This window comes from Mustela nigripes, chromosome 3 (assembly GCF_022355385.1).
Source record: "Mustela nigripes isolate SB6536 chromosome 3, MUSNIG.SB6536, whole genome shotgun sequence".
NCBI classification, from domain to species: Eukaryota; Metazoa; Chordata; class Mammalia; order Carnivora; family Mustelidae; genus Mustela; species Mustela nigripes.
In genome coordinates, this window is record NC_081559.1 from 18,977,318 (window position 1) to 18,989,694 (window position 12,377).

The window sequence follows — 12,377 nt, forward strand, 5'->3', positions numbered from 1 at the left end:
AGTGAAGAGTGGGATCAGAAGGACCCTCTCCACTTCTTTCTTTATAGAATTTGTAAAGTAGTGGGATTATAGGAGGCTTTTATTTTGGAGGAAAACTTTTAAAAATAAATTTCCTAATGATAAAAAGATTAAAAAAAATTTTTTTTTAAACTTGCAGGACTTTGCTTGTGAGCAAGCAAATTTTGCTTTAACTGAAGTCTATTTAAGGGCACCTGGGTGGCTCAGTGGGTTAAGCATCTGTCTTCACCTCAGGTCGTGATCCCAGGGTCCTGGGATGGAGCCCCATGTTGGACTCCCTGCTCAGTGTGGAGTCTGCTTCTCCTCTCCCCCTGATGCTCCCCTCTGCTCACTCTCTCTCCTGCGTGCTCTCTCTCTCTCAAAGACATACATAAATACAATCTTTAAAAAATCAAAATGTATTTAAAATAATAACATATATCTCATTAGTTTATTTGTATTATCTGCACTTCATGGAGGGTTTGGCCCAGGGAATATACACTGGTGCACTCAGGTCAGGAGGCATTTTAGAATAGGAGGGGAGATCTTCAAGGGATCCAAAAGTACAGTAATGTCCACTGGCAGCCTGGCCTTAGTTACGTCGTCCTGTGCTCCAAAGTAAACAATACTGCAATTCCTTACGTAGTCTCATCAGGCTTTTTGCCAGGTGGGCTTCTCTTCACTGCTTGTCTGTGACCCTCTATGGCTTCCAGTCACCTGCTGGGTCAGGAGGAAGCTCCTAGAACGCTGTTCCTCAGGGCCCTCCACGGAACGCCTCCCTCCTCACCGGTCCCCCTCTCCCATTTTGCTATGGTGACCTCCCTTTCTTTCTTACACAGGCTACCTCCTCTTTCTGCCCCTCCTTCTGAGCCTGTTTCAGACTCATTCTTACCTTGCAGAGCTTCTAGAACTGACCCTTCCCCACTTAGTCGCTCCTCAACCTTTAGCAGGGAGCATTTACAGGTGAATTAATCGGCACACGGTGAAAGAAAAACAGAAGTCAGCAATTGCCAACAATACAGACTAAATACTTTATTAGGTTCCAAATTGAGAAAATGGTAGTGCGAACCTATTTCAGTATAAATCCACCGCCCTCCGCAAAGAGCCTGTCTTAGCATCCATGGCCCCCCAGTCGTGGTAGCGCCTGTACTCTTGGGGCCTCAGCAGGTACTGCCTCCCCTGGTAGTTGGGCAGCTCGTAGAGGACCCAGCAGCCCTCCAGCACGTGGAGGGAGCGGACCTCACTCAGGTGGAAGCGGTCCTGGATGCAGGAGCAGTCCTCGCTCAGCTCCGTCATGAGGCCTTTGTGGTCCTCTCTCTCATACAGCCGCAGCCTGTGGGAGCTTGCCTGCTCGGGCCACCAAGAGAAGGAGTGGGAGAAGCAACCAAACAAGTGAACTTGGTAGGTGGGGGCACAGGATCGCCCAGGTGAAAGCCTGAGACTCTGACATGGCTGGGTATGTTGTGTATGGAGCGGTGTTCTACTGGCCTTGAAGACATGTTTGCATGCTCATTTTGTATTTCATATAGGACATCTACATTGTAAGAGGTTCAAAGTCTGGGTTAGAGCCCATCAAGAATTCAGCAATCTTGATTCCTCATTCCCTAATGTCCATTGATTCCTAGGTGATACGTCAAACATATATTTAGGGCAAAAATGGGAAGTATTTTGACTAATATTCTTTTAATATGAGTATTATCTTTTTTTAGAATAATAAGAGTGTTATCTCACAAACTTATAACTAAAGTTGGACTTTTAAAGTCACATAGCTCCATGAAAATTGGTTTAAATAGTCACTTGGAACCAGAATTCAACTGCTTTTCCAAATTAAGGGGAACTACCTCTTCCAAAGTTGGACACAAACTTTGAATAGCCTCTATTAACAATAGAGTTTCCATTTTTTACTAGTCTGTAGTGGAACCCATCTAAGCATTCATCACCTATTCTTCACGGTTAATTAAAGTTGCAGTTTTACAATCTCAAGTTTTTAAAATGAATCTGTTTGCAATACAGCCTCCTTATGTCCACCCAGCTTCCCATGGGCAAGTTGTGTTCTGTATCCCACTGTGAGAGTACATTTGTTACAGACAACATTGTAATGGACACAATGGGAGCAAAAATTAACAATAAAGCAGACCCTTCCCATCAGTGAATTCTTCTTGTATGCTCTGCCGTTTTTGTGCATTTCTCTATCTGGGGTTTAGGCAGTAGCTAAAGCCCACCTTACCCCTTAAGTGCTTTTAATGGCAAAACCTCCCTCCCCCTCACTGGTCAGTAATACAGTGAGGACCAGCAGGCAGCGGGATGGAGAACAAGTGAGGCTTACCTGGGGGATGAGACAGCAGGAGCGGATGGAGTCGCTGAGGCCCAGCCACTGCTGGTAGTCGGGGTAGTCCCCGCGCCGCAGGAAGTACTGGTGGCCCTGGTAGTTGGGGCGCTCATAGAGCATCCAGCAGCCACTGTCCACGCGGATGGAGTTGCAGCGGCTGAAGTAGGGCTGCAGGTTGGGGCAGTCGCTGCTGCACTCGTAGCAGCGGCCCTGGAAGCCGCGGTCCTCGTAGAAGGTGATCTGCAAAGGAAGAGTGAGTCCCAATTAAATCAGTGGCTCCCAAAGGATTTGGGGTAGATGCAATTTCCCCCCTTTTATTTAACTTGCATCCTGCTCACCTTCCCCATGGCTGGTTGACACGGATGTGCGAGTTCAGTGCGATGGTCCAGGAGCGCCGCGGGTCTATATAGCAGGGCTGCTGCTGCGTTGGCAAGAACAACACAAAAGAGGCCCCCGGGGGCGAGTAAGGGGATTTTATGGATCCCTTTAACGTGCTGCATTCAGTGGAAATGCCTGTAGAGTTTGCCTTCATTCTCTGGTATATTCCAACGCTGTTCTGGATATGTCCTAGTTTAGTCCCTAGACTTGCTTTTATTTGCATTCTTAGTGTTTTCTAAATTTATCAGCACATCAATCTGAACTTTTGACCTGAAATTCATGTCTCTACGGATATGACTCCATTATATCCCATGTATTTTCTGGGGGAAAAAATCTATGCCTTTATGGATGTGCTCCGCAATTCCAGAGGCTGTCTGTGATGTAGAATTTCACAAACACTGACCAATTTCCCTTGATGGCAGAGGTCACTGTAACTTAATTATTTCTTTCTTTCTTTCTTTCTTTTTTTTAAGATTTTATTATTTATTTATTTAGTTGACAGACAGAGATCACAAGTAGGCAGAGAGGCAGGCAGAGAGAGAGGGGGAAGCAGGCTCCCCGCTGAGCAGAGAGCCAGATGCGGGGCTCGATCCCAGGACCCTGGAATCATGACCTGAGCTGAAAGCAGAGGCTTTAACCCACTGTGCCACCCAGGTGCCCCAATTCTTTTTTCTCTATATGATTTGCCAGTTTAGTGCAGGACACAGATCTGGATTCTGATGTTTGCTAATTTTGGCTGTGGTGACCTGATGCTTTAAGACATAGCTACTAACTCCTCCTTGGCTGGGTCTGCTTCAGGTACTAGAAATCAGCCCTTGGACGTCAGCTTGTGATAAGAACCAAGAGGAAGGTTTCTATGATCAGTGGGTCCCAAACTGAGAAGGGTATTGCTTTTTGGAGTGCTTCCCCTTTCCAGGGTTGGAGAGAAGTAGTAAAGCTTCATAAACTCAGAATGTCCACTTAGTGGCCACATGAACATGGCAAACCACATAGCCTCTCAGAGTCTGAGTTATTTCATAGTACTTGTATCATGGGATATAGTAAGTGGAAAAAGAAAGGAGGGGGAAAAAAGAGAGAGAGAAGTATTTGCATTCAGAAGCTGGCCTGGCTTTCAGAGCTAAGCCATGCTATTCCTCTGTTAAGCATAAAGAGTTTCCCAGAATACCAGCTTCAGGAAAGGTTACTCTGAGACTCTGATGCAATGAGACAAAGTAAGGCCAATTCATAATTTTGTCTGAGCACAAGCAAAAACAAAGTCATTGCAGCACCCACACAATACCAAACACCCCCTCTCTCCGTCCTTATGATTAACTGCTCCTTTTTTATCAATTGCAGCTTTATCTTTCTAGGCTCCCCACCCCCCTGCTCCCCGCCATGAGTAGACTTATTGAGATAGTCAATCGTGAAATTACCCCCATGTTCTGACAACACCCTATTTAGAGTGAGCTTTTTTAGACTCTTCCCCAAGTCACCCAACCAAAGTGCAAATCCTATAATAATATCCTTTGCTAATACCCTTTGCTGAGACACCCCATGCATTCCCTGAACAAGTAATAAACCCAGCTTGTTCTGTGCCGTGTGTTTGGGTGGTCTTCGGCTGAAGGACATTGACATGAGTCAGTGGGATGATGTGTATAATGTGTTCGGCACATACTTGGCACAAATAAGCATTAAGTAAATGTTCCGTGTTACTAACAGTGCAACATTACTAAGGCTGACTTCAGCCTGTTTATCTCCAAACACAGTCAATCCTCTCAAAGATGGCTGAAAATTTTCTCTGCTATAAAGCCATTTTTAGTTTAAAAAAAAAAAGTAGAGGTGGAGGGTACTTTAGACATCATCTAGTGGCTTTCAAACTGTAGTGTGCAGGAAGAATCACCTGTGCTTGTTAAAACGGCAAATTGGTCCTATCCTCTCCCAGAACTTTGTGTCTTTACATGTGGAAAAGACTCCGGTAATCTTGATTTCCAAACAGCACCACATCATTCTTGGATCAAACTTTAAAAAACACTGTTCTGGTTTCTTCTTCTTCTTTTTTTTTTTTTTCCTTTTAGTAAGAGAAACGTGGTGTAGCCATCCCCAGCCAATGTTTTATTAGCACTTAGACATCATTTTCCTTAAACATGTAGACAGAAGACTCTCTGTTTTGTTCTACAAAGTTTTATATGCATATAATGAGAGAATCAAACCAGAAATACTTAAATGATAGTGTTGATTAGACAGGAAAAGAGGTGAAGATCTCAGAAAATGCTGAATGCTAAACTTCAGTCATGGGTTTTTTTTGTTTGTTTGTTTGTTTGTTTTTGTTTTTTGTTTTCTGGATCTTTCTCTCCCAGGGCTCCTGCCTTTCCTTCCTGTACCTACGTCTCCAATCTCCCCTCCCCATCACCTGGCCCTGCAGCTGCCTTTCTTGGACTCTCATCATATCTCAGCTGGACTGTCCACAGTCTCCCAACTCTGTCCAGTCTTGCCTTCTTCAAAACTCCATTCTGCCAGCTTGTGGGGGTGATCAGAATCAGAACACCTCAAGTCATGTCACTGCTCTTGCCTGAATGTTTGTGTCCCCTCCAAAGGCATATGTTGGAACCCTGTGGTGATGTCTGGAGATGGGGCCTTGAGCGATATAGGTCTCAAGGGTGGAGACATCATGATAGGATTAGTGTTCTTAGATGCTAGAAAGATGGGAAAGAGCTTGCTTCCTCTCTCTGGATCTACTAGAACCCTGATCTCCGACTTCCCAAACTCCAGAACTGTGGGAAAGAAATGTATGTTGAAGTCATTCAGTCCCTGGTGTTTTTGTTGTAGAGCCTGAACTAGGGTAGCCGCTCACCTGCTTGAAACACTTCACTGGCTCGTATTGTCTCTAGCATCGCGTACTGGTTCCTTAGATGGCACCGTTGACCTGAAATCCTCTGTCTCCAGACTTCCTGATGGGTCACACTGGATAACTTGTTTCCCAATGCACAATGTTATTTTCACATTTCTCATTCACCCCCACTCCTGTTTTGCTGAGATATAATTGAAATATTACATTGCATAAGTTTAAGGTATACAACATATAGATTTGATACATTTATATATTGCAAGGTAATTAGCAGCATAGTGTAAGCTAATACCTGCATTACCTCCCATAATTAATATTTGTGTGTGTGCATGTGTGTAAACATTTAAAATCTACTCTCTTAGCAAATTTCAAGTATATAATACAGTATTACTAACCATAACCACTATGCTGTACATTAGATGCCCAGATCCTATTCATCTTATAGCTGGAAGTTTATGCTATCCTTCTCTTGTTTTTAAATATACTGATCCTTCTCACTGAGATATCAGTTCTGCATTTTTCACTCAGAGAGATTTTACCCCCCCCCCCCTTTTTTTTGAAGTTTCATCTCAGGTATCAATTCCTCTTAAAGATTTTCTTGAACCTTTCCTACTCTTCCAGGCTGAATTTAATACTGACAACTTGGTTCTATCAAGCATCTTCCTTATGCCACTCTAATGGTAATTATTACTTATCTAATTATTTTGTCTAGACATCAGTTTCTTGAAATAAATGAAGGCACCCCCTTTCTGGGCCGGGACTATTCCATCTTTATTTTTGTATTCTCACTAACTGGCAGAATGAACTGGCACACAAAGGCTACTCAGTAAAAGCCTGGAGTTTATGAATGTTATTCCCTGGTCTGAAATCCATTGTTATAATAGCCCATGGGACCTGTTTTGAATGTTCAGCACATCAGGCATACACACTCACATCAAAGTTCAGTATTTGCAAATTTCAATGTGTAGGATGACACAAGCACTCTGCATTTGATCTATTTAATGGGCCTTTAGAACAGGGGAGATGAGTATGCAAAAGAGAGAAAACAGGAATGTTGTGTTGTCCCCTAAACCTTCAGTTCCTTGGTCATTGTGTCTAATTTTTCTATTTCCTGAGATGTCAAATTAATACCACAACAGCAGTGGCCAATTCTAGAGTATTGCTAATGTCTGAGATCCAGCCAGCTGTTGGTTTTAACACCCACCTTCCTGCTTCCTCGTAACTAGTGTAGCCTTTGTATGACACACAAGCTTGGTTAGATGAGATCCGGTCATTTGATTGGCAGCTACCTGGACGAAACTATGCCAAACGAGGCTGAGGGAGATACCAAGGATCACGGTCACAGCACCAGCCTTGAGTTCTCTTTCTCAGCTTGTCTTTGATGACTAATCAACAGATGACAAGCAGATAGGGGGCAACCAATGACCCACCTCTGTTGAACTCCTATGGCTTTCCATTTGGATCAAATTGGCTTTGGTGTGAAAAGCAGTACATGTCTTCTCACTCAAACGACGGGTGGATTGTCATTTGTATTTTAACAAACCCACAAGAAAATTAGAACCCCTAAGGTCTGGAGGGGAGGGAATGAGACCGTGGCATCATCCAGACCTAACCCTGTGGCAGCAAGGTGCGAAGCCATAATGAGGGATAACCTTGGAGGGTACAACTTAATAGAGACGTTTGTGGTCCTTCTTCATGGGATGACTTCAGTTTCTTTGCTTAGAGGTTCTTACATAAGATTAGATTGGCCAGAAGACACAATATGTTCAAAGGGAGAAAAGAGGGGAAAAGGAAGAAAAAGATTTAGGATCTGATGCTCACTTTGGCAACATGCGTACTAAGATGAGAGTGCTGCAGAGAAGATGAACATGGCCCTTCACAAGGACGACATGCAAATTCTTGAAACATTCCATATTGAAAAAAAAAAGATTCAACATGTGGACTTACTATAAACTAGGATATATAGGATACACTGGTGTGTATAGGGAATATAGGCTGACACGGGGGTCATCTTGAATTGTTTTTTCATCTTCATGGGGAAAAGGTTAGTGGGATCCTGTAGGATATCCCTTCTCCCATTCTTCTCTTGGAGACCGCTTTCCTCTCAGACCTTTCCCCTCTTTGAGGTTCCAGTGGGTACTTTTTAGAGCAGAAGGCGAGAAGGAGGAGGCATAGGTGAGGAGCTAGTTTGGTTGTATCCCCCTCTGCCCATGCCCCACCTCCCTCTGTTCATTGTTTTTAATGCTGGGATTAGAGGGAAAATACCATTCTCTTTGCCTGTTCCCCTGGGATGGAATGGAAACACAATTTTTAAGGAAAAAAAAAAACAATCAGTGACATCCAGGATCTCTAATTTTATGTATTTTGGCTTCCAGTGTTTTAGGATCATTTCCAGGTCTGAAGTCTGTGATTTTTATGCCTACAAAACAAATAAAGTAACATTCAGCACTGCAAGAAGCTTTTGACTTTCCAATTTATTTCTGTTACATTATGACTGGCAAACAGAGAAATCTGGCTAATGTCTCCAGGAAGCCAACACTAGTGCTGGGAGTTTAAGGGTTGAAGAACTGGGATTTAGGAAAAATCAATAGCAAATAATTCAAGAATCTGACTTTTTTTCCAGGCAAAGAACTTTTATAAATAGCCTAACCATGTGCAACCAGTTTGCCTTGAACACTCCTGATTCATGCCTCTTGCCCTGTTATAATCCCTAATAGCACACACTTTTGCTCTCAAAAATGATTCAGGTTAAGCAACAAATTAGATGCGTGTTCTGTTCACAAGCCACATGGATGGTTGGTAGGGGGCCCTGGAAAGCATGGGAAGGAAAGAGACTATAAAAAATGAATAGCCATGTGGGAACAGCTAAGAACAAAGGAGAGACAAGCAAGAATGAGAAAGAAACCAGGCCACGCAGCAGCAGGTTGGAGCTTGCAGATTGTTTAGAGCATGGCCACATAATATTAAATTTGATATTGTTGTACTTCTGTGATCTAAACTCCCTTCACCATCTCTGTAATGATGTTGGCTGCTTACATGAATGTTTTATGTGAGAGATGGTTCAGGAGCCCAAGGAAAAGGAGCTATTTCTCCCCCCCAAATTTATCCTGCATGATGTGGGTCACATCGGAGAAGACAGGATGACCCATCCAATGCAGGAGTTCAGAGTGTAGGGTGACTGGGGAAAGCATACATAACTCATTCCCTTCCCAGAATCACAAGAGATACTGAATACGTATGTGTCAGAGAATGTGGTTACACAAGGCTCCCCCTCCATGTGAGAAGACATTTCAGCCATTTCATTAAAATCTCAAAAAATGGGCTACGTTAGATAGATTTTAACCTGAAACTGTCATCTTCGTTGTGGAACTTTGTAAGAAGCAGACACAAAAAAGCCATATTTAATTACTGCAGGATGCTATTAGGGATGTTGTTTGCTCAGTATTCTCTTTACTAGGAAACTTTCCTTGCGGTTTCAGTACTGGGAATAGTTAGGCTAGTCTTGCATAATTCCTTTATTTGTCTCATGGACTCTGTTGGTCATGGAACTGATCTTGTTTCCCCTCTGTCTTAGCTCCTGGATTCAAATCTGGCTCTAACCTACAACCGACAAAGTGACTTAGAACATGGGACTTGGGCTCGAACTTCATTCCTGGAGGATAATATCCTCAAAGGAAACACACATACAGTCAAACAAACTTCTCCAGTAAATGTCATTCCTTGTTTTCCATTTAGTATTACTTTCCAGGTATGGTCATAATTCTTTACTTCCTATTAAAGTGATAGGGAGGCTGAGTTTCCCTATGTGTATGTGGTTTTTGGTAGAAATCCTGAAATTCTTCTATACAAGAAGACAGAGAATTCTTTTTGCACTGGAAATCTCCTGGAGGAATGAGGTATTGACATGGAATTGCCTGCTGTTAGAAGGATAAAGAACGCAAGAGGGGAGGGTGACAAGTCTGTTCATTTGTTTTTGAATCTAAAGGAAGTGTCTAGATACTGAGATGACTTTCCTCATTAGCTAAGATTTGGACTATATAGAAAAGATGATGGAGATAAACTATAAGGATAACTTGGAGTGTTATAGTAAGTCCTAGTTTAACATTATAGCTGCAAATTTATCCTTTTAAGGCTAACCATAAAGGTCTTTAGCCCAGTTGAATTGAACCCTGAGCCTACATGGTTTAGTCTTTAAAAGAATACTAGCAATGATACCCTTTACTTTATCCCCCTTATAAGACATCATTTCCAGCCATGAAAACTTCTGTCATTATATTTGGCTAAATGCCATTATTGTTTATGAAGTTTTAATAGATTTAAAGAAAAGCAGGACTCCATAGTGCCAGAAACACAAGCTAAATATTTTATTGGATTCTAAAGGAGAAAAGTGGAGAACATAAATACTTTAGTAAAAATCCATTACTCGTCTGAAAGAACCAACTTTGGCATTCATGGCCCCCCAGTCAAGGTATCTCCTGTACTCCCCGGGCCTCAGCAGGTACTGCCGTCCCCTGTAGCTGGGCATCTCATAAAGGACCCAGCAGCCCTCCAGCACGTTGAGGGAGTGGATTTCATTGAGATGGAAGCGGTCCTGAAGAGAGAGACAATCATCTGTGGTCTCTGACATTTGTCCTCTGAAGTCATCTCGCTCGTAGATCCTCATTCTGAATGTGCCAGAGTGCTGAGGAGGCAGACAGAAAAGAAAAGGTAGAATGAAGACAGATGGAGAGAAATTACAGTTTTATCTCCTACACCTCCCTGCTCCCACCAGCCCAGAAGTTCCTGCAGTCTGGGTTTGCTTCCAGAACAATCACGTTGCATGTTAAAGAGCCTTCCTGCTCCCATCGCCACCGCCCCCCCCACCTCCCCACCAGGCATCTGATGATTTCTGGGCTATACTAGGGACAGACCTCAGCAGCCTTTCAGTGCTATCCACCTGGTTCTGTCCTTGGGAGCTAAGGTTTGTCTCAGATAAAATTGATCACGTTAGGGTTTATTATTACAGAAGGTCCTTCTCGAAGAAGAAAATTGTAAGGCATTGGAAAGCAAAGTCCCATTTGCTCTAGTACTCTGTGAAAAAGAATCAATATTTAGCTACTTTCTCTAATATTTTTGGTTTTGTGTACACCATGGAACATAAGATTGTTAAGCTTTTGTAGAAAAGAAGATGACACATTTTCTTTGTCTCTGTTTTGATCACCTCAGTGTCACTTCAGATTTCAACCTATCTGACCCTGGAGCTTCCTTTCTGGTCTCTTTCCTTGCCATCTTCATTTCCCTCAGCAGCAAAAATCATCTCCATTGAGCTTGGAGGACAGTATAGCCCATGCCTTCCACACTCCAGCACATTCTTCGGAGAACTGTGCAAATTACTCTCTAGGAAATACTCAATCCCCAACTTTCACTTTGGAGTTGGCCTTCCCTCTAGTTTATACTACTCACCGAGCTAATAAATACTGACCATGGAATTAGAATAAAAACCAGAAGACAGGGCCTATCTTTTCCAGGAAGATCATTAAAAGGAAAAGTGAGCCAAAGCAAGCAAGTGTGTTTTTATCAATTAAGCAGACCCAGATTGTATCTAGAAGTTTTGATATATAATTTCTGAGTGGATACCACTCAGAATGACGACTTTAGAGAGCTGTATCTTAAACACATGGCAGCTTCTGTTTTCCCCATGTGTTGTTTTCTCTCAATTAGTCTTTGGCTTTTTAATTCTTTTTATTACATCTAAAATACAAAAATCTGGGAATGTGAAAATTCAAGCCACAGAGTTCACAAAGAATGGCTTCCCATCTGAGACCTCCTCCTTTGGAGTGCAGGCAATGGGCTCACTCTTGCTTTCTGCTCTCCAGTTGGAATGATTTGGTTGAAGAATGATATTTGTTCATGGCTTTCACTTCCAAAGAGACCAGAGACGAGGACAGAGCCACACTCACCTGGGGGATGAGGCGGCAGGAGCGGATGGAGTCGCTGAAGCCCAGCCACTGCTGGTAGTCCGGGTAGTCCCCGCGCCGCAGGAAGTACTGGTGGCCCTGGTAGTTGGGGCGCTCATAGAGCATCCAGCAGCCACTGTCCACGCGGATGGAGTTGCAGCGGCTGAAGTAGGGCTGCAGGTTGGGGCAGTCGCTGCTGCACTCGTAGCAGCGGCCCTGGAAGCCGCGGTCCTCGTAGAAGGTGATCTGCAAAATGGAAGATGTGGGAGCATGAGGCGATTCGCCCCCGCTGAAGAGGCTGAGCCGGGGCCCACCCTGAGCCTCAGATACCCGGCCCTTACCTTTCCCATTTTGGAGCGAGTGAGCAGGAGGCGTTGGCTGGGTGCTGTGAGGGCCGAGGGGGAGTGCCGCTGTATATATAGCAGCCCTGACTGCTGCCTCCGCAGGAAATCACACAAAAGGGGCCCATTTCGGTGAGTAAGGGGATTTGCTGGCTCCCCGCTCCTCCTCCCCCTGGCCATTGGGGTTAGCTGAATGGTTTACTCTCATTCTTTCTGGTAGGTTCGGGTTGTTCTAATTCACTAAAGCTGTTGTTGCCACCAAAATGAAAAGAGTTTTTACTCTTTTAGTTGAGCAAGAGGATGAGCGAAATCCTATCCCCGTGCTTTTATTTTGTCTCCTACTCTGCTCAGTTGACTCCTCAAAGGTAATTAAACTAAGTAATGTCTTCTGCTCCGGGACTGGTGGTTGGTTTTGTTTTTTAACTTTTATTAAAAATCAGAATTTAAACAATGAGTCTTATGGAAGAGGGCATCAAGGGAAATAATCTGTGAAAGTGCTTTAAAAAGCAGAAAGCTTAGTTCAAATTCGAGACTCTGTGGTCGTCACTGTTGTTATTTTGGGGTCTGTCTTG

The 12,377-nt window shown here is 43.5% G+C and overlaps 2 protein-coding genes and 1 non-coding gene across 5 annotated transcripts; 1 reads left to right on the plus strand and 2 right to left on the minus strand.

The window, feature by feature from the left end:
- Positions 1–1,071: 1,071 nt before the first annotated feature.
- LOC132012853 (gamma-crystallin C) lies at positions 1,072–2,673 on the minus strand. Of its 2 annotated transcripts, none has more exons than XM_059392655.1 (3): positions 2,665–2,673; positions 2,324–2,566; positions 1,072–1,344 (listed from the first exon to the last, which is right to left on the minus strand). In XM_059392655.1, the coding sequence occupies exons 1-3, from the start codon at positions 2,671–2,673 to the stop codon at positions 1,072–1,074; spliced, it is 525 nt and encodes a 174-aa protein (XP_059248638.1). The 2 variants fall into 2 exon arrangements, with proteins under 2 accessions (XP_059248638.1, XP_059248637.1); XM_059392654.1 differs by having other exon boundaries at positions 1,072–1,347.
- Positions 2,674–7,341: 4,668 nt separating this feature from the next.
- On the plus strand, positions 7,342–7,447 carry LOC132014774 (U6 spliceosomal RNA). The gene has a single exon (XR_009403415.1). It is a non-coding gene; the product is annotated as a U6 spliceosomal RNA (small nuclear RNA).
- Positions 7,448–9,933: 2,486 nt separating this feature from the next.
- On the minus strand, positions 9,934–11,814 carry LOC132012854 (gamma-crystallin B). 2 transcript variants are annotated; one of them, XM_059392658.1, is made up of 3 exons: positions 11,806–11,814; positions 11,468–11,710; positions 9,934–10,209 (listed from the first exon to the last, which is right to left on the minus strand). In XM_059392658.1, exons 1-3 carry the CDS (start codon positions 11,812–11,814, stop codon positions 9,934–9,936), a joined length of 528 nt encoding a protein of 175 aa, XP_059248641.1. The 2 variants fall into 2 exon arrangements, with proteins under 2 accessions (XP_059248641.1, XP_059248639.1); XM_059392656.1 differs by having other exon boundaries at positions 11,462–11,710.
- Positions 11,815–12,377: the final 563 nt, after the last annotated feature.